This window comes from Phyllobates terribilis, unplaced genomic scaffold, assembly GCF_046119375.1.
Source record: "Phyllobates terribilis strain yellow unplaced genomic scaffold, ASM4611937v1 Scaffold_11__3_contigs__length_659146591, whole genome shotgun sequence".
Lineage (NCBI taxonomy): Eukaryota > Metazoa > Chordata > Amphibia > Anura > Dendrobatidae > Phyllobates > Phyllobates terribilis.
The window spans coordinates 220,799,408-220,817,655 of record NW_027362771.1 but is presented as its reverse complement, the minus strand read 5'-3'; the positions used below and the strand labels follow the sequence as shown (position 1 = coordinate 220,817,655).

The following is an 18,248-nucleotide window of genomic DNA, read 5'->3' as shown; positions in this document are numbered from 1 at the left end:
GTGCTACGCCAGATGACCTGGCCTTCACAGTCACCAGACCTGAACCCAATCGAGATGGTTTGGGGTGAGCTGGACCGCAGAGTGAAGGCAAAAGGGCCAACAAGTGCTAAGCATCTCTGGGAACTCCTTCAAGATTGTTGGAAGACCATTTCCGGTGACTACCTCTTGAAGCTCATCAAGAGAATGCCAAGAGTGTGCAAAGCAGTCATCAAAGCAAAAGGAGGCTACTTTGAAGAACCTAGAATATGACATATTTTCAGTTGTTTCACACTTTTTTGTTAAGTATATAATTCCACATGTGTTAATTCATAGTTTTGATGCCTTCAGTGTGAATGTACAATTTTCATAGTCTTGAAAATACAGAAAAATCTTTAAATGAGAAGGTGTGTCCAAACTTTTGGTCTGTACTGTATATATTTATTTGTTGTCTTGTTTTGAACAATCCATGCTTAATGCACATATTTGCTTCCTTACTGTCATTGGATTTCAGTCTACTTTTGTCATAAATGAGAACTAAGTTGAATAATTTTACACTGTTTTTTTTTTTTAATTCACCAGGATTAGATTCCTATAGGTACCATAGCTATAAATATAAATTGCATGGGAGGCAAGTCGTTATGTGTAAATGTTAGCGAGAAAGATAAATTGTAGAAAAGAACTTGGCTGAAAGGTTATTTTGATCCTTGCATTTTTTCAGTCCCTAAAAGACTATAATTTAATTTGGCAGATTTGGTTAAATTCTTACTGTAAGGATTGTGGAGAGGTGACGGGAAGGTATGTGGTCCACTAACTGCATGCAATCATTTGTATAGACGTTCTTCTGACACAATGCTTCCAACTGTTCTGAAAAATAAAAGTGCTTTCACGGCAACAGAAAGTTATAGCTGCGAAGGACAGCTCTGTCTGTAAGTCATGGTAATATGTCCTCAACTGTTTTCACAATGTAAGATGTAAAGATCATAGAGGGCAAAATAAGATGCAGCAGAGCCTCATGTAAAAAGCAGTTTAGTAGGATGATCTTATGAGAATATTGCCTTCGATACTCTCAGGAATACAACTGGCAATATAAAATGTGTAGGATTGCTGTGAGTCTTGGAAGGAAGCTCAAAGAAAACGTGGCTAGTTGTTGCCCTATAAATAAGATATTGACAACTGCAAAAATAAAATCAAGATGAATATTGTTATGGCCTAGATGACCTACCTCATATGGACCTTTAGGGTATCAGGGGCTCACTTGGGAGGGTCTCTTGCCATGAGCAGATCATTTACTACTCATGTGAGCTGTTATCTTCCATAAACCAGGCCAAAAAGGGTCATGGATGCAATCACCTGATAGTCTGGTATCTAGTTGTATCGCAGCAGCCTGAGGGGGGCAGATTAAAGACAGGACTATAGCTGCTGTAAAGGACCCTGCATTATATGAACAGTCCGTTTATGTCATAAGTCAACGTGTAATGCTTCATTTCCGCTGCAGAATGTGACACTGGAGAATCAGCTCCCTCAAAGACTACAGCTGAGCTCTTTGGATCCCACCAGTAATGTTCATTTATTTTCATAAACTTTTTAATGAAAAGTAGATTTTTCTTATTTTCCCTCCTCTTGTAAATATATGAAATTTAACATTACATGTCTGACATTTACAATATTGTAAGAGCATATCATTTGCTAGCAGGTAGCACTAGCACATGGTTAATGCATGGTATTAGGAGCCTGTAATTAGCTATGGTAATTCATTATAAGGATTACAAAATAAACATGTTATGTGGATATGATAAGATCTTGGGAAAAGAAAAAGAGGTATATGTCCAAGCTGAAAAGAACAAGACAGTGGATGGAAACAAGCATAGTAGTGAGAACTAGTGTTGAGCCACCCCCGTAGTGTTAGGGTTCGGTTCGGTTCGTCGAACACCGGGATGTTCGAGGAACTGTTCGTCGAACTGTTCGTCGAACACCTTAGAACACCGTCGAACACCGTTAAAACCAATGGCAGGCAAACAAAAACACATAGAAACACATACAAAACACCTGCAAAGGTGTCCAAAAGCTGACAAACTGCTCAGAAGACACTCTCTTTAAAAAAGCCGGCCGGCAAATTCAGCAGCGGCATACACCGGTACCCGACAATTTAGACAAGAAGGAATAGAGCACATAGATTAGATAGATAGAAACATGTCAGTCACACATATAAGAAGCACAGTGACAGTGTTGGTTACTGCACTTGTCATTTAGTGTAAAGGATTTATTAAAAAAAAATTAGTGTTTTCATGCACCGTCTCTTTAAAAAAGCCGGCCGGCAATTCAGCATCTGTACCCGACAATTTAGAACAGAAAGAATAGAGCTTCACACATAGATTAGATAGATAGAAACATGTCAGTCACATATATAATAAGTACAGTGACAGTGTTGCTTACTGTACTTGTCATTTAGTGTAAAGGATTTATTTAAAAAAATAATAGTGTTTTCATGCACCGTCTCTTTAAAAAAGCCGGCCGGCAATTCAGCAGCGGTACCCGACAATTTAGAACAGAAAGATAGAGCATCACACATAGATTAGATAGATAGAAACATGTCAGTCACATTTATAATAAGTACAGTAACAGTGTTGGTTACTGTACTTGTCATTTAGTGTTAAAATAAAGGATTTATTAAAATAAAAATTGGCGTGGGATCCCCCATAATTTTAGGCTCTAGCGGAGGTTAAGCAGACGGCTGGGGCAGATGTTTGAAGCCTCGGAAGGGGGTAATACCCACGGAGCTTACCAGGCTACTAATATCAGCCCCCAGCTGAATACTTAGCCTTTACTAGCTATTAAAATGGGGGACCCCCCCAAAAAAATGACGTGGGGTCCCCCCTATTTTAATAGCTAGCAAAGGCTAGGCAGACAGCTGGGGGCTGATATTAATAGCTCAGGAAGGGTGCCATGAATATTGGCCCCCTCCCAGGCTAGAAACACCAGCCGTCAGCCGCCCCAGAAATGGCGCATCCATAGGATGCGCCAATTCTGGCACTTAGCCTCGCTCTTCCCACTGCCCTGTAGCGGTGGCAGTGGGGTAATAGGGCTGGGGTTGATGTCAGCTTATAATGCCAGCTGACATCAAGCCCAGGTTAGTAATGGAGAGGCGTCTATAAGACACCTCCATTACTAACCCCATAGTCAAAGTTAAAAAAAACACAAACACCCAGAATAAAGTCCTTTAATTGAAATAAACACACAATTCTTTATTCCAGCTGGGGGCTGGAATCCGCAGCGCAGGGAGGCCCAAGCTTTCTTGGCCACCCCCGCTGCAAATTGCAGTCCGCAGCCACCCCGGAAAATGGCGCGTTCATAGAAGCGCCATCTTCTGGCGCTGTACCCAACTCATCCAGGGCCCTGATGCGGTGGCTCACTGGGTAATAAAGGGGTTAGGGCCAGCTTGGCATTATCAGCTGGCCCTAAGCCCGAAATTCATGGGGGCACGCCAATATTAGACATGACCACCATGAATTTCTAGTAAAGTATTTAAAAAAAACACAACACCCAGAAAAAAGTCCTTTAATTGAAATAAACACACAATTCTTTATTGTTCTAAATTAAACCATACTTACCATCACGCCCATTCCAGCTGAAGCCAACGATCTCCTGAAATAAAAGAAAAATAATAAAGCAACATCATCCTTACCTTTCCATGGTTCCCATGACAGCTTCAGCTCTGCTACATCGAGATGACAGGCTGGACCGCAGCAGAACGCTGCCATCCAGCCTGTCATCCCGCAGACACTGAGAAGCGCAGGCTTGCTTGCGCTCCACAGTGTCTCTCTGTGAGGGCATCCAGATGAGCCGAGTTAATGTCCAATGAACTCGGCTCACCTCATGCACGTCACTGACAGCGTGGGAAAATTCTCCTGCACTCAGCGCTTCAGCGTGGGAGAATTCTCACACTGAAGCGCTGAGTGCAGGAGAATTCTCCCACGCTGTCAGTGACGTGCAGGAGGTGAGCTGAGTTCATTGGACATGAGCTCACCTTATGCACGTCACTGACAGCATGGGAAAATTCTCCTGCACTCAGCGCTTCAGCGTGGGAGAATTCTCACGCTGAAGCGCTGAGTGCAGGAGAATTCTCCCACGCTGTCAGTGACGTGCAGGAGGTGAGCTGAGTTCATTGGACATGAGCTCACCTTATGCACGTCACTGACAGCGTGGGAGAATTCTCCTGCACTCACCGCTTCAGCGTGAGAATTTTCCCACGCTGTCAGTGACGTGCATGAGGTGAGCCGAGTTCATTGGACATGAACTCGGCTCATCTGGATGCCGTCACAGAGAGACGCTGAGCAGCGCAAGCAAGCCTGCGCTTCTCAGTGTCTGCGGGATGACAGGCTGGATGGCAGCTTTCTGCTGCGGTCCAGCCTGTCATCTCGATGTAGCAGAGCTGAAGCTGTCGTGGGAACCATGGGAAGGTAAGGATTATGTTGCTTTATTATTTTTCTTTTATTGCAGGGGATCGTTGGCTTCAGCTGGAATGGGCGTGATTGTAAGTATGGTTTAATTTAGAACAATAAAGAATTGTGTCTTTATTTCAATTAAAGGACTTTATTCTGGGTGTTTGTGTTTTTTTTTAACTTTGACTATGGGGTTAGTAATGGGGGTGTCTTATAGACGCCTCTCCATTACTAACCTGGGCTTGATGTCAGCTGGCATTATAAGCTGACATCAACCCCAGCCCTATTACCCCACTGCCACCGCTACAGGGCAGTGGGAAGAGCGAGGCTAAGTGCCAGAATTGGCGCATCCTATGGATGTGCCATTTCTGGGGCGGCTGACGGCTGGTGTTTCTAGCCTGGGAGGGGGCCAATATTCATCACACCCTTCCTGGGCTATTAATATCAGCCCCCAGCTGTCTGCCTAGCCTTTGCTAGCTATTAAAATAGGGGGGACCCCACGTCAATTTTTTGGGGGGTCCCCCATTTTAATAGCTAGTAAAGGCTAGGCATTCAGCTGGGGGCTGATATTAGTAGCCTGGGAAGCTCCGTGGGTATTACCCCTTCCCAGGCTTCAAACATCTGCCCCAGCCGTCTGCTTAACCTCCGCTAGAGACTAAAATTATGGGGGATCCCACGCCAATTTTTTTTAAATAAATCCTTTATTTTAACACTAAATGACAAGTACAGTAATCAACACTGTCACTGTACTTCATATATATGTGACTGACATGTTTCTATCTATCTAATCTATGTGTGATGATCTATTGCTTCCATTCTAAATTGTCGGGTACAGATGCTGAAATGCCGGCCGGCTTTTTTAAAGAGACGGTGCATAAAAACACTATTATTTTTTTTAATAAATCCTTTACACTAAATGGCAAGTACAGTAATCAACACTGTCACTGTACTTCTTATATATGTGACTGACATGTTTCTATCTATCTAATCTATGTGTGATTCTCTATTCCTTCTATTCTAAATTGTCGGGTACCGCTGCTGAATTGCCGGCCGGCTTTTTTAAAGAGACGGTGCATGAAAACACTAATATTTTTTTTTATAAATCCTTTACACTAAATGGCAAGTACAGTAATCAACACTGTCACTGTACTTCTTATATATGTGACTGACATGTTTCTATCTATCTAATCTATGTGTGATGCTCTATTCTTTCGGTTCTAAATTGTCGGGTACCGGTGTACCGCTGCTGAATTGCCGGCTTTTCATGTTTCACTGTGAGCACAGTTCCCATCGATTTGGGCAATCACTCTAATGCCACAACCACCATGGCTGTGGCATTACAGTGAGTGGCAGACAATCCCTGCATGATTGGTGCTCTAAATAGCGCCAGACATGCAGGACACGCTTTTGGTGCACGAACAGTTATCGAACATAACCTCGAACAGCCGAATTTTTTGCAAATCGTTCGGGTTCGTCGAACAACTCGAACACCGCCCAAAACAGCTCGAATTTGAGATTGGCGAACAGTTCTAGTCGAACACCGCTCATCTCTAGTGAGAACGTGTGCTTGCATACTGTATGTATATTGTGGAATATGCCATGGACATTTTAATCAGGATTATCAAAACTATATCACTATAAATGGTGTCCATTTAGCATTATAGAGAAAAAAAGGATCCTCCAGTGTTGAAGCAGGTAAGTATAGTATAAGGCTGAGTTCACACGATGCGTATTTAATGCGTTTCCGCGGCGTTTTTGCAGCTGCGTAAACGCCGCGGAAACGCATGAAAAACGCATGGTAGAAGGGCAGCAATGTTCCCCAATTGAAATCCGCATCTGCTGTGCCCATGATGCGGATTTTTCCGCAGCTAAACGCTGCGCTCAAAAATCCGCAGCATGTCAATTAATTTTGCGTAAACGCGGCGTTTTCGCCGCCATTGACTTGCATTAGAACGCGCCAATTCCGCAAGACTGCATTTGTACTTGCGTTATTGGCGCGTTCTAATGTGCGGATGGTACCCGGGTGTGGTGGACAGGAGACTCTCCTCCACACCCAGGTACCATTAAAAAAGCTGTAAAACAAGAATAAAATAAAAAATAAATATATACTTACCTTCTGTCGGCCCGCGTAGCGCTCCTGCTTGGTTCCCGGCACTTTGCAGTGAGTTGTAGGACCTGCGCTGACGTCAGAGTCATGTGATGGGTCACGTGACGCTGACGTCGGCAGGTCTTAAAATTCAAAGTTGCCGGCAGCCGGGAGAACGGAGTGAGCAGGACAGCGCGGGCCATCGGAGGTAAGTATATACACTCTCTCGGGTCACACTATATAAATCCATGCCGTTTGCATGGATTTATATAGTGTGACCTAGTTGTCAAGCACTTTCCAGGTGATGCTAAAATCGCCTGGAAAGCGCTTGTCAATCCACATGCGGAAACGCATGTGAATCCGCATGTATTCCGCAGGAAAAACGCATGCACAATCTGCATGCGTTTTTTCTGCCAGGGAGATGCAGAAATGATGCAGAAATTTTCTGCTTCATTTCTGCATCGTGTGCACATACCCTAAAACTTCACATTAATTTATACATTAAAAGTATGACGGTTCCTCTGTTCACATAGTAAACCTACGCGTTTTGGCTACCAAAAACCATGAGTATGGCTCTGTAGCTGAAACGCGTAGGTTTACTATGTGAACAGTGGAACCGCCATACTCTTAGTGTATAAATAAATGTGAAGTTTTATACTATACCTACCTGCTTCAACACTGGAGGATCCTTTTCCCTCTTCATGATTGTTGCGCCTTGACCTGGGCGGCTCCATGCTATGGCTACACCGTGATTACTTCCACAGCGCACTTGGTGAGCTGACTCTCCTCATCTTCCCTCCACTCTACTGGATAGTAGGTATTACAGGTATTTTCACTTGCCTCAGTATGCATAGAATATAGTATACTAGGAACCTGGTATTGTAATTTACAGCATAATCAAGTAGTTATATATCTTTTACAAAACATAATACATGTTAATCTTTTTACTTTATTAGTATGAAGAGAGATTTAAGAAGAAACCTCTTTCTAATCTGAAGGAAATGATCATGTTGCATATTTATCAGTCTATTGGGATTAAAGAATCTACCCTGTACAAGCGGGTCCTAACAAAACTGGAGTACAGAATCCACCAGTTTGCAGATGTTGACAGCATCAAAGCATTTTTCACACACAACCAAAAGACGCTGGGTAAGTAAATCACTGTTAAAGAGTTGTTCTGGTTGGTAGTATGATGTCTGATAAAAGACTTTTATCTTGTGTAGAAAGGCAGGAGATAAAGTCCTGAATGGCAGGTATGTGTTACTGAGATGATTTTGGGTCCTGGATTTAGGAGCGACCAAAAAAACGTGGGTCGGAAGGGTCACTCCCATAATCCAGTCCGGGTCTTACAGGCCTAATAACTGGCAGCTGGGAATAGCTGGCTAGTCTATGCTAGAGACTGAGAAGTGTCTGTAACACCAAGATGGTGAGACCATTTGATTTACTTGGCAATACATCTGACAAACATCGTACACACAAAATATTGTTTCCAAACATGGATTCTTGGTTAACCACACATAAACGTGTGTTTGAAAATGAATACAGACTATCAGCAAAGTTAAACTTTTGTGATCCATGAGTCATGCTAGGTTATCAGGGACATATTAATATCCATAGTATAAATCCACAATAAATGCGTAATACAGAAAATATTGTCAGTGTTGTATCAGAAGAACAAATCAGTAATAGTTATGGCCCAAATTGAACTTCATGAGACAGCGTCGGATACTGATGACCGAGATACGGATCATCAGTATCCGAATGTTTACCATATCGGTGGTCATTTAGTGCCACCGGTCGGTCAATGTAAACGGAGCCTTATTGTTGCTGGATCTGGATTATTTGACATTGGTGGTATTCTTGTGTCCCTGACCTTGGATTGTGCTCAGTGAATTGCATAATACCAAATTTTTGCTTGCCTGACTCTTCTCTGGATCATTCTCTAAAGCCGAATATCTTTGCCAACTAGTTAGACTGTCCAGAACATGTAGATCCTCAGGCATATATTTGATGACCCTGGGTAAATTCGTATTAACATCTAGTGGCCCCCATACGCATTGTAATAAATTCAGCTAAATTCACAGATATAAACAGCTATCAAGGGTATGGGAGCTCCGAACAACTGATTGTCGGGGGGGTGTCAGGCATGTTTAATTTGGACTACCAATTGCTTTGTTCTTCCTGAGATAAGCCGCTGACAGACATGTCTGGTGACAGCTCTCTTATGGAGAACAGAGGAGCCCTTGGCCAAGCGAGTGCTCCTGTGTACAGCACAGCCGGTTGAGATGGCTGTCGGCCACACAATCCACCGAAAATAATTTCATATGTTACCTAATCATCACTGATAGCCGTTTCACCACTTGCTTCTATATATGTCAAAATGCATAGTAATTGCAAAGTCTGTAAAAGGTCATAAGTGAAGCCATCAGATTCCTACAGTTCGCTTTCAAAAACAAAAAGTTATTCAACATAATGTGTAAATTTATGGGAATCTGCAGTACACTCAATACAAGTTAAGGAGGGAAAACGCCTCTTGTATTTATTTTTTGTCTCCGGATTTGACTTGAAACGTTTGTTATCTTTCAGTTTCTTGTTAGAGTCCTATTTTGGAATCCGTTTAGACTGGATTGATGCCAGTAGTTTTAGTAAAGGCTTATATGGAAAATGTCTCAGAATTCCACAAGCTTTATAGTTAGTAGGCTGAAGTTACTATCTCCGATGTGTGAGGATTTATAAAGAATTGTATCTGTATACATCACTGTTCTCATATGATGTTTCCTATTAATAAATAAATCTCCTTGTGTAGTAGCAGCAGAAAGAAAAGCTGTATGCATGATGTTTCCAGCGTGGAAGAAAATTGCTTGGTATAGATTCTGATCCTTCTGCTTGGAAACAGACTTCTCACGGAAACTATTTTTGGATGGTCACAATAATATAACCCTTGGATGACCGTAATAATATTAGTTTTGGATGCAAGTAGAACTCTCACAGGGCAGATACACATGATGAACTGCAGACTATAATCTAAAATCAATTTGTTTTCTAGGTTATGGGCATGAACTTGTAAAACACAAATAAATATCCCAATTCATAAGAAAGCAGCTAATGACCTGCACAAATACACATAAAACCACTTGTCTAATATTGTGCAGACCCCATGTGTACCCCAAAACAACTCTGTAGAAAAACATGAGGTTATGGTGGTGCTGTAGTGGTGAGTACTATGGTGGTGGTATGGTGGCACCAGTTTAAATGCCCGTTCGGGGGTTGAGCGGGTTAGATATGAATAGTAAAACAAGGGAATAATCGGTGCACTATCAGATGAGAGTGTGGAAACACAGCAGCTGAATAGAAATACCTTTATTTGAAGTCTTCAGAACCACAAACTTTTTTTGGACTCCAGACCGGAGCCTTCTGAAGACTTCAAATAAAGGTATCTATACACCTGCTGTGTTTCCACACGCCTATCTGACAGCGCACCAATATTCCCTTGTTTTACTGCCCAAAACAACTCTGTCCTATTAAGGCATGTGCTACACAAGACCAGTGGGTGTTTTTTGTCGTCTTTGGCCCCTGAGACATCAGCAACAGATCCTTTATGTCCCGAGTTGTGAGGTGCGGCCTCCATAGAGGTATTGGACTGTTTTTTTCTAGCACATGCCAAAGAAGCTTTGATGGTCACGTCAACACCTTTAACTCTCTGTGATGTTCTTAAAACCATTTCTGAACAATATTTTGCAGGTGTATTGTCCTGCTAAGAGAGGTCACTGGCATTTGTAATATTTGGACAGGTGGTTCATGTGGCATGTTAAAAGAACTAGAGCATCACACTATGTTGTTTTGGCTTGCCTTGTTCCTAGAGAGCACCCTGAAGCCATCCCTTACCAAAGTGAGAGGCGCAAATGTGGCGCCCTGCTGCACATTGGTGCCACAGAACCCAGAAGGGTGCATGGATGGACTTCTCCACAAGAGGCCCTCACACATTCACACACCTCCACCCTACCACCTCAGACCAGCAGAGGGAGCCCGTTAGGGATATATATAGGGAGGGTGGAGTTAGGCAGCTGAGTTCAGTTTCAGTTTAGTGTTCAAGGACAGAGAGGAACACAGCTCAGAGTTGAGCAGAGAGAGCATGCTGATGCTCAGAGAGCAGCACGCTTGCTGCCGTGCTTAGGCGAGCCAAGGCCTACAGCATGTGTGAAGGCCTAGTGAGGGCCTTGAGTGGGCCGAAGGCGAGAGGAGAAGTAAGAAGTAGCGAGGGGGCAGAGGAGCATACCAGGCTCACCCCGATATATATACCAGACACCGGGTCCACGCCTACAGGGACTCCTTATACCCAGTAGGAACCACCGGAACCCCTGGAGGACTACAGGTCCCAGGTTTACCAAATGCTGACTACAGTACCAGGGCTAGGAGTCACGGAGGCCCCAGCGTCCAGGGAGAGTGATCTTCAAGAGAAGGCCCTACCACCAGGTCAGCAGGTGTGAAGAGAGACAGTAACCAAGCTAGGCCTAGTTCCAGGCAGGCCAGAAGCTTAGCGAATAAAGCAACGGATCAGGAGGCCCTATACCCGCTCACTGGGGAGAGTCCAAAAGTGCGCCCTTTGCCTGGAGTACTCTGGACCGTGCCTGCAACATCACCAGTAAAGGTACTGAAGCTTACCACCGTGTGAGTGTCCGTCTTTCCTCCGGGACCGTCCTGCCGTCTCTCCCCTGCACCACCATCCATTACACCCCACGCTGCCCTGGAGCTAGCTCTACCTGTGGAGAGCCATACTATCCCTGCTGCCATAACACCAGCTCCAGAGGACTGCTCCGCAGCGGCGGCACCCTTTTGCCACATCCCACAGGTGGCGTCACGAACTTTCCAAATCCCCTATATATATTTCCCCTTTTTACTGACCGCCCTGGGTCACGGACCGGGCCAGCCACCATGATATCCCCCCAGCAACCAGAGGCCTGGCTGCAGAGTGCCCCACGGCCCAGGGGGCGCGTCACACACACCACGCCAACCACGATATAATAGAAAATGCTCATCTTCCTACTCTAGGTGCTTTTAGCTGTGGGCAGGGTTCAGTTGGGGACTTCTGACCAGTCTGTAGCTATTTACCCTTTGTCCAGCAAGCAGTGATACACTGCATGTTCTGACATCTTTCTGCCCCACGGCCCAGGGGGCGCGTCAGCTTTGGCGTCACAAAAAGGATTGCGTGCCCGTTGCCACCGGGTACTGTGCGCCTTAAAAAAGACTGTAATACTCACTGTGGTGAAGGTTTCCCGCCATCTTCCTGTCACCACGTGGGAAGAAGAGGGGCGTAACCGCTGGAATCGGAGAGGCGTAACCGCTGGAAGTGCGCGATGCCCAGAACACGCCCCGCCCCTGACGTCGAACCAGGAAGCGTCAGGTCCTGGAAGGAGTCCAGAGGATGCTCTGACGTCAGACGCGAGTGACGCAAGGTCCTGGAAGAAGACCGTCGACCGCGGAGCTGCGGCCTACCTGATAAAGAAAGTGAAGAAGGTAGGCTCCGGTTCACTAGGGGGGCGCAACCATGGCCGAGGACCAGCAAACCGCCGGAGCACCGGTTAACGATCCTGATGTCCAACCTGCGCCCGGCCCTGCACAGGCCGGAGCGGCCGCTCCACCAGCAGGGGTCGTGACTCCGTTGATACCCGTGGCCCTGCCGTATATCCCTGGAGCGAAATGGCTTCCCCAGTATAATCGCAAACCAGACACCCTGTCCGGATTCAAGAGAAAAATATGCGGTGTGCTGGACATGTATTCTATGACCGGTAAACAGAGAGCTGCCGTTGTGCTGGGACAATTGATTGGTGCCGTAGAGCAGGAAGCTGAAACCTGGCCAGCCGCAGACCAGGAATCAGTATCCATCATCTTTAAGAGACTGCAAACTGTGTTTGAAAACCGCACTGAGACAGATCTCTGGATGAGGTTCTACCACTGTGGCCAGAAACCTGAGGACAGTGTCCGGGACTACGCCTGGCGCGTACAGGAAGCCCTGCGGGCCCTGAAACAGGTTAGTCCAGCCAACATACAAAATGAAAATAAAATGCTGACGGAACAGTTCATCCGAGGGTTGAGGTCCCAGGAGGAGAGCAGAACTGTACGGTGGTGGGCCTTAGACCATCCAGATGCCACCCTAGTGCCCGCAGCACCCACTGCTCCTTCATTAACGGCTGAAACAAAGATGCAAACCGTGCCTCCTAGTGAGCTGGACAGCCTACGCTCTGAAGTGCGTCAGCTAAGTAAAACCCTGGCCACTGTCCTGAGCACCCTGCAGCTACAGGAGGAGCCCGAGCCGGAAGGAAGGATACTACTCGCCGACAGCCCTGAGGATGTCCCCTAGATGAGAAGAAGAAGGAGGACAATGCCACCCCGGAGGAGGACAACGCCACCCCGTGGGAGGACCCACGACCAACGTCGTCCTCCAGGAGAGTTCATCTGCTATCGCTGCCAGAAGGTAGGCCACACAGCGCGGAACTGTCCTTTAAACGAGCAAACCCTGGGGCTGAGGGCCGACACCCAGGCGTAAAGCAAGCAGGCCCATCAAGCTGGTACCATCGGTTCGTGGGAGGAAGACCTTTCCTGTCCATTGTGCTGGATGGCATCGCGACACCTGCCCTGCTGGACACTGGATCTCAGGTAACCATCATGCCTGATGTCCTCTACAAATGGTTCTGGTCCATAGACGAACTCCAGCCGCCAGCCCCGAACCTCTCCGTATATATGCCTCTAACGGCCTTCCTCTTAACCTAGTAGGGGTTAAGGACGTGACAATGAAGGTGGGGAGAGCAGAACTAAAGGACCAAGGACTGATTGTAGTGGAGTCTAATCCTGGTGATACAGACTTGTATATGATACTTGGTACAAATATTGTCGGTAACTGTTTGGGAGAAGTGTTGTTTTTGCTCCAACAGATTGCTGACACCGCCAAACCAGGGCAGAGGAGGGTGCTCCAGAAAGAGAGTCGAGCCCTTATGTACCAGCAACAGGTAAAGCTATCAGGTGGTGAAATTGGTAATGTACGGGTGACAGACCCGATAACCATTGTGATTCCCCCAATGAGTGAAATGCTGATTTGGTGTAGAGCAGTAATAGGTCTCAAAGGACAGAACTATCAGGCGGTAGTGGAGCCCATTAGTTCGGAGCACAGACCTACACTCTTAATTGCCAGAGGGGTGGTTGATATACGCAATGGGAGGGTACCCTTACGACTCCTAAATTATGGGGAGGATGAAGTTAAATTACCAAGATATGCCACTGTTGCCAGGTTGTATACTGTGGATAACAACGCCATACACACAGTCGAATCCTTGACCCCACCAGATACAGTGGAGGACAATGACTCCGAAGCTCAGTTGGAGGATTGGTGTCAACAGCTCCATGTTGGGACTGACGCCACTCCTGTCCATCAAAAACAAGGAGTATACAGGGTGGTCCAGGAATACGAACAGGTATTCAGCAAACACCCACTTGATTTAGGGAGGATTAAAGGGGTACAACACTATATACCCACAGGTGACCATCCACCAGAACGTTACAGGCCAATCCCACCAGCACACTACCAGAAAGCGAAGGAAATGTTGCATGACATGAGGAAGGCAGGGGTAATAAGAGATAGCTGTAGCCCCTGGGCAGCTCCCCTGGTCCTGGTCAGGAAAAAGGATGGAAGCATGAGGATGTGTGTAGATTACAGACAGGTAAATCGCATAACACATAAAGATGCATACCCTTTGCCCCATATAGAGGAATCCCTGGCTGCATTAAAGTCTGCAAATTACATCTCTACAATTGACCTCACTAGTGGGTACTGGCAAGTAGCAGTTGCTGAGGAGGACCGGGAGAAGACGGCCTTCACTACCCCGATGGGACTCTGCGAGTTCAACAGTATGCCGTTCGGACTCTGCAACGCCCCTGGAACGTTCCAGAGATTGATAGAGTGCTGTTTGGGACACCGTAACTTCGAGACCGTGCTGCTATACCTGGATGACGTGATAGTGTACTCCAAGACGTATGAGGACCATTTGAAGCACCTGGCGGAGGTATTTGAAGCATTGTCCCGGTATGGGATGAAATTGAAGCCTTCCAAGTGCCACCTGCTCAAACGGAAGGTTCAGTACCTGGGGCACATCGTCAGTCCAGAAGGAGTAGCACCAGACCCGGAGAAGGTCACTGCCATCCAGAAATGGCCGGAAACGAAGAATCTCAAGGAGGTACGTCAGTTCCTTGGACTGGTCGGGTATTACCGGAGGTTTGTGAAGGACTACACCAAGAAGACAGCGCCTTTGCAAGATCTCCTGGTAGGACAGTCCCACAGAGGCAAGAACCCCCCCCTTCCAGTGGGGTAAAGAACTGGCTGAGTCCTTTGCAGTGATGAAAGAGATCCTGACTGGCGAAGAAATCCTGGCCTACCCTGACTACAACCAGCCATTCCTGCTGTACACTGATGCCAGCAACGAGGGACTAGGAGCTGTGTTAAGTCAGAAGCAGTATGGCAAAGAGAAGGTGATTGCCTATGCCAGCAGGAAGCTCCGTCCGACCGAGAGGAATCCAGAAAACTATAGCTCCTTCAAGTTGGAGCTCCTGGCCTTGGTCTGGGCCATCACTGAACGATTCAAGCACTACTTGGCCTCCAGTAAGTTCACGGCTTACACTGACAACAACCCCTTGACGCATCTAGAGACAGCCAAGTTGGGAGCCATGGAACAGCGTTGGATGGCCCGGCTGTCAAACTATCAGATCACCATCAAGTACCGGGCAGGCCACAAGAACGCCAACGCCGATGCCTAACCAGAATGCCTCACCAGTCGGACACTGAAGAAGAAGTGGATGACCTGGAGGAGATTGAGCTACCTGCCTTCCACACAAATGGGATGGTCCACGAGCAGCGCACCTCCAGGAGGTATCGTGGTAAGACATTAAACCCCTTACCCCATCACAGTTGGAAGGAGACACAGGACAGCGACCCAGTTGTCAGCCGTATCAAAGAACTGATAACCCAGGAAGGTTCCTCCCTGGAGAAGGACACTTCTCCACAAGCCAAGCAACTGTGGAATGAGAGAAGCCGGCTGTTCATCTATAGAGAGAAGCTGTGCCGAAGGTATGTCAACCCAAGGACCCATGAGATGGTGTGGCAGATCGTAGTGCCCAGGACAGACATCCAGATGGTGTTGGAGGCCTACCACGATCAAGCAGGGCACTTTGGCTGGAAGAAGCTGGAAACCCTCCTGAAGAATCAGTTTTATTTGGGTTGGAATGCTTAGTTCCATAGAGAGGTGGTGCCGGGATTGTGGACCCTGTAGTCTCGGAAGAAAAGACAACAGCAGCCAGAAGGCACCCCTGCAGTCCATCAAGACAACCCAGCCCCTGGAGATCGTCGCCTTGGATCATGTCAAGCTGTCACCCAGCAGGTCAGGCTACTCGTATGCCCTGACCATGGTGGATCACTACTCCCGGTTCCTGGTGGTAGCCCCCGTCAAGGATCTGACGGCGGAAACTGCAGTTAGGACGTTTCAAGCATACTTCTGCAGGCCCCATGGATACCCAGATAAGGTGCTGACGGATCAAGGCCCTGCCTTTGAAGCCGAGCTGTTCAAAGAGTTTTGCCATCTGTACGGGTGTAAGAAGATCCGGACTACACCGTACCACCCCCAAACCAATGGGTTATGGGAAAATATGAATAACATAGTCATCGACCTGTTGAAGACCTTACCTCTAGAAGAAAGAAACCAGTGGCCAGACAAGCTACCTGACCTGGTAGATCTGTACAATCACATACCTGTGAGTTCCACCAATTGTACTCCAGCGTACCTCATGAGAGCAAGACCCGGAAAGTTGCCCATGGACCTGGAGCTTAGAGTGGTAGAGCGAGAAGCAGATATGTCCACTGAAGACTGGGATGTGACCCGACAGGAGCAGTACAAGAGAGTACAGGCCTGTGTCGAAGACAGTCTAAGTAGGGTGAGAGATAAGCAGGAAGCACAGTACAACAAGAGTGCACCAGTCGAACCCTTGACACCTGGAGAAGTTGTGCTGAAACGAAAGAGAAGAAGCCACAAGCTTGACGACCAGTGAGAAAGGGAACCTTACACTGTGTTGAATTCCAGATTCAACAATAGAAAAACCTGTCTAATAAACAAAGACGGAGGAAGAACAACTGCAACGGTATCGAGAGACCATCTGAAGTTGTGCCCAAGTCCGCTGAAGCCCCAGGAGGAAGTGCCTCTCACCGTACCGGAGGAGCCTAAAGAAGAAGTACTCCATACTATCTTAGGAGATTTCCCGGCAGATTGGCCTCAACTGGATGGAGCAGTATTAATACATGTGCTACACTTCTACCAACAGCCAGAAGACTCTCCACTGCAAGTAGGACCTGTAAGTGCCCCAGAAGAGCCTGCTCAGGAAGAATCCCCGGAAGAAGGATCACCGGTAGAAGCAGAGCCAGTAGGCCCAGTAACCAATGTACTTGCCAGTCCCGTAGAGAGGTTAAGGCAGTCTTGCAGTCCACCAACACATAGAGCTGAGAATAGCGCAAGCATCCACACTACACACATTCCAGTACTACGTAGGTCATCGCGTAGCACAAAAGGCCAGACCCCTGTCAGGTATAGAGAGTGAATAGAGAAACACTGACAGTGTAAATAGTTACCCAGCAGGGTATTGCATAATGTTTATTGTATAAACTGAAATTAACTATATGTGTTTATTTAATCACCCGTAAGGGTATATATAAAGGACTCAGTAGCTGAGGACTGTGAGCAGCCCAAAAACTGTCATGTACATAGTTGCACTCCCTGGAGTGCCCCTTTTAAGTGACCACAGAACAAAAACCCGTTTGACGTGGCCGAAGACGTGGTCCAGCACCTGGATCACCTATGCCCTATAGGGCCTACGTTGAGGGTTTTCAGGCGGGTCCCTCATGTTCCTTCATCGGTGAAATGGACACCAGGTTACGGGACTTACCGTGACTTAATTAATGTTATTCATAATTGATATTATTGTATTATAATGTTACCTGTAACGTTAAAGAAAAGTGCCTCCCATAAATGGAAGAAATGTTATTGGTTAACCTGTTTTGAGAAAAAATGCTTCAGTCCAGGAGTACTGAGTTTTACTAGGGGGGAATGTGGCGCCCTGCTGCGCATTGGTGCCACAGAACCCAGAAGGGTGCATGGATGGACTTCTCCACAAGAGGCCCTCACACATTCACACACCTCCACCCTACCACATCAGACCAGCAGAAGGAGCCCGTTAGGGATATATATAGGGAGGGTGGAGCTAGGCAGCTGAGTTCAGTTTCAGTTTAGTGTTCAGAGACAGAGAGGAACACAGCTCAGAGTTGAGCAGAGAGAGCGCGCTGACGCTCAGAGAGCAGCACGCTGGCTGCTGTGCTTAGGCGAGCCAAGGCCTACAGCACGTGTGAAGGCCTAGTCAGGGCCTTGAGAGGGCCGAAGGCGAGAGGAGAAGGAAGAAGTAGCGAGGGGGCAGAGGAGCATACCAGGCTCACCCCGATATATATACCGGACACCGGGTCCGCGCCTACAGGGACTCCTTATACCCAGTAGGAACCACAGGAACCCTTAGAGGACTACAGGTCACAGGTTTACCAAATGCTGACTACAGTACCAGGGCTAGGAGTCACGGAGGCCCCAGCGTCCAGGGAGAGTGATCTCCAAGAGAAGGCCCTACCACGAGGTCAGCAGGTGCGAAGAGAGACAGTAACCAAGCGAGGC

General features: G+C 46.9%; 1 protein-coding gene across 2 annotated transcripts in view; it reads left to right on the top strand.

Annotated features, from left to right (window-relative positions):
- CPED1 (cadherin like and PC-esterase domain containing 1) overlaps positions 1 to 18,248 on the top strand; it is a 581,247-nt gene that overhangs the window by 23,608 nt on the left and 539,391 nt on the right. For both annotated transcript variants that reach the window (XM_073652067.1, XM_073652068.1), the window contains exon 2: positions 7,461 to 7,653. In XM_073652067.1, coding sequence (XP_073508168.1) covers positions 7,461 to 7,653 — 193 coding nt within the window. The remainder of the gene's footprint in view (positions 1 to 7,460; positions 7,654 to 18,248) is intronic.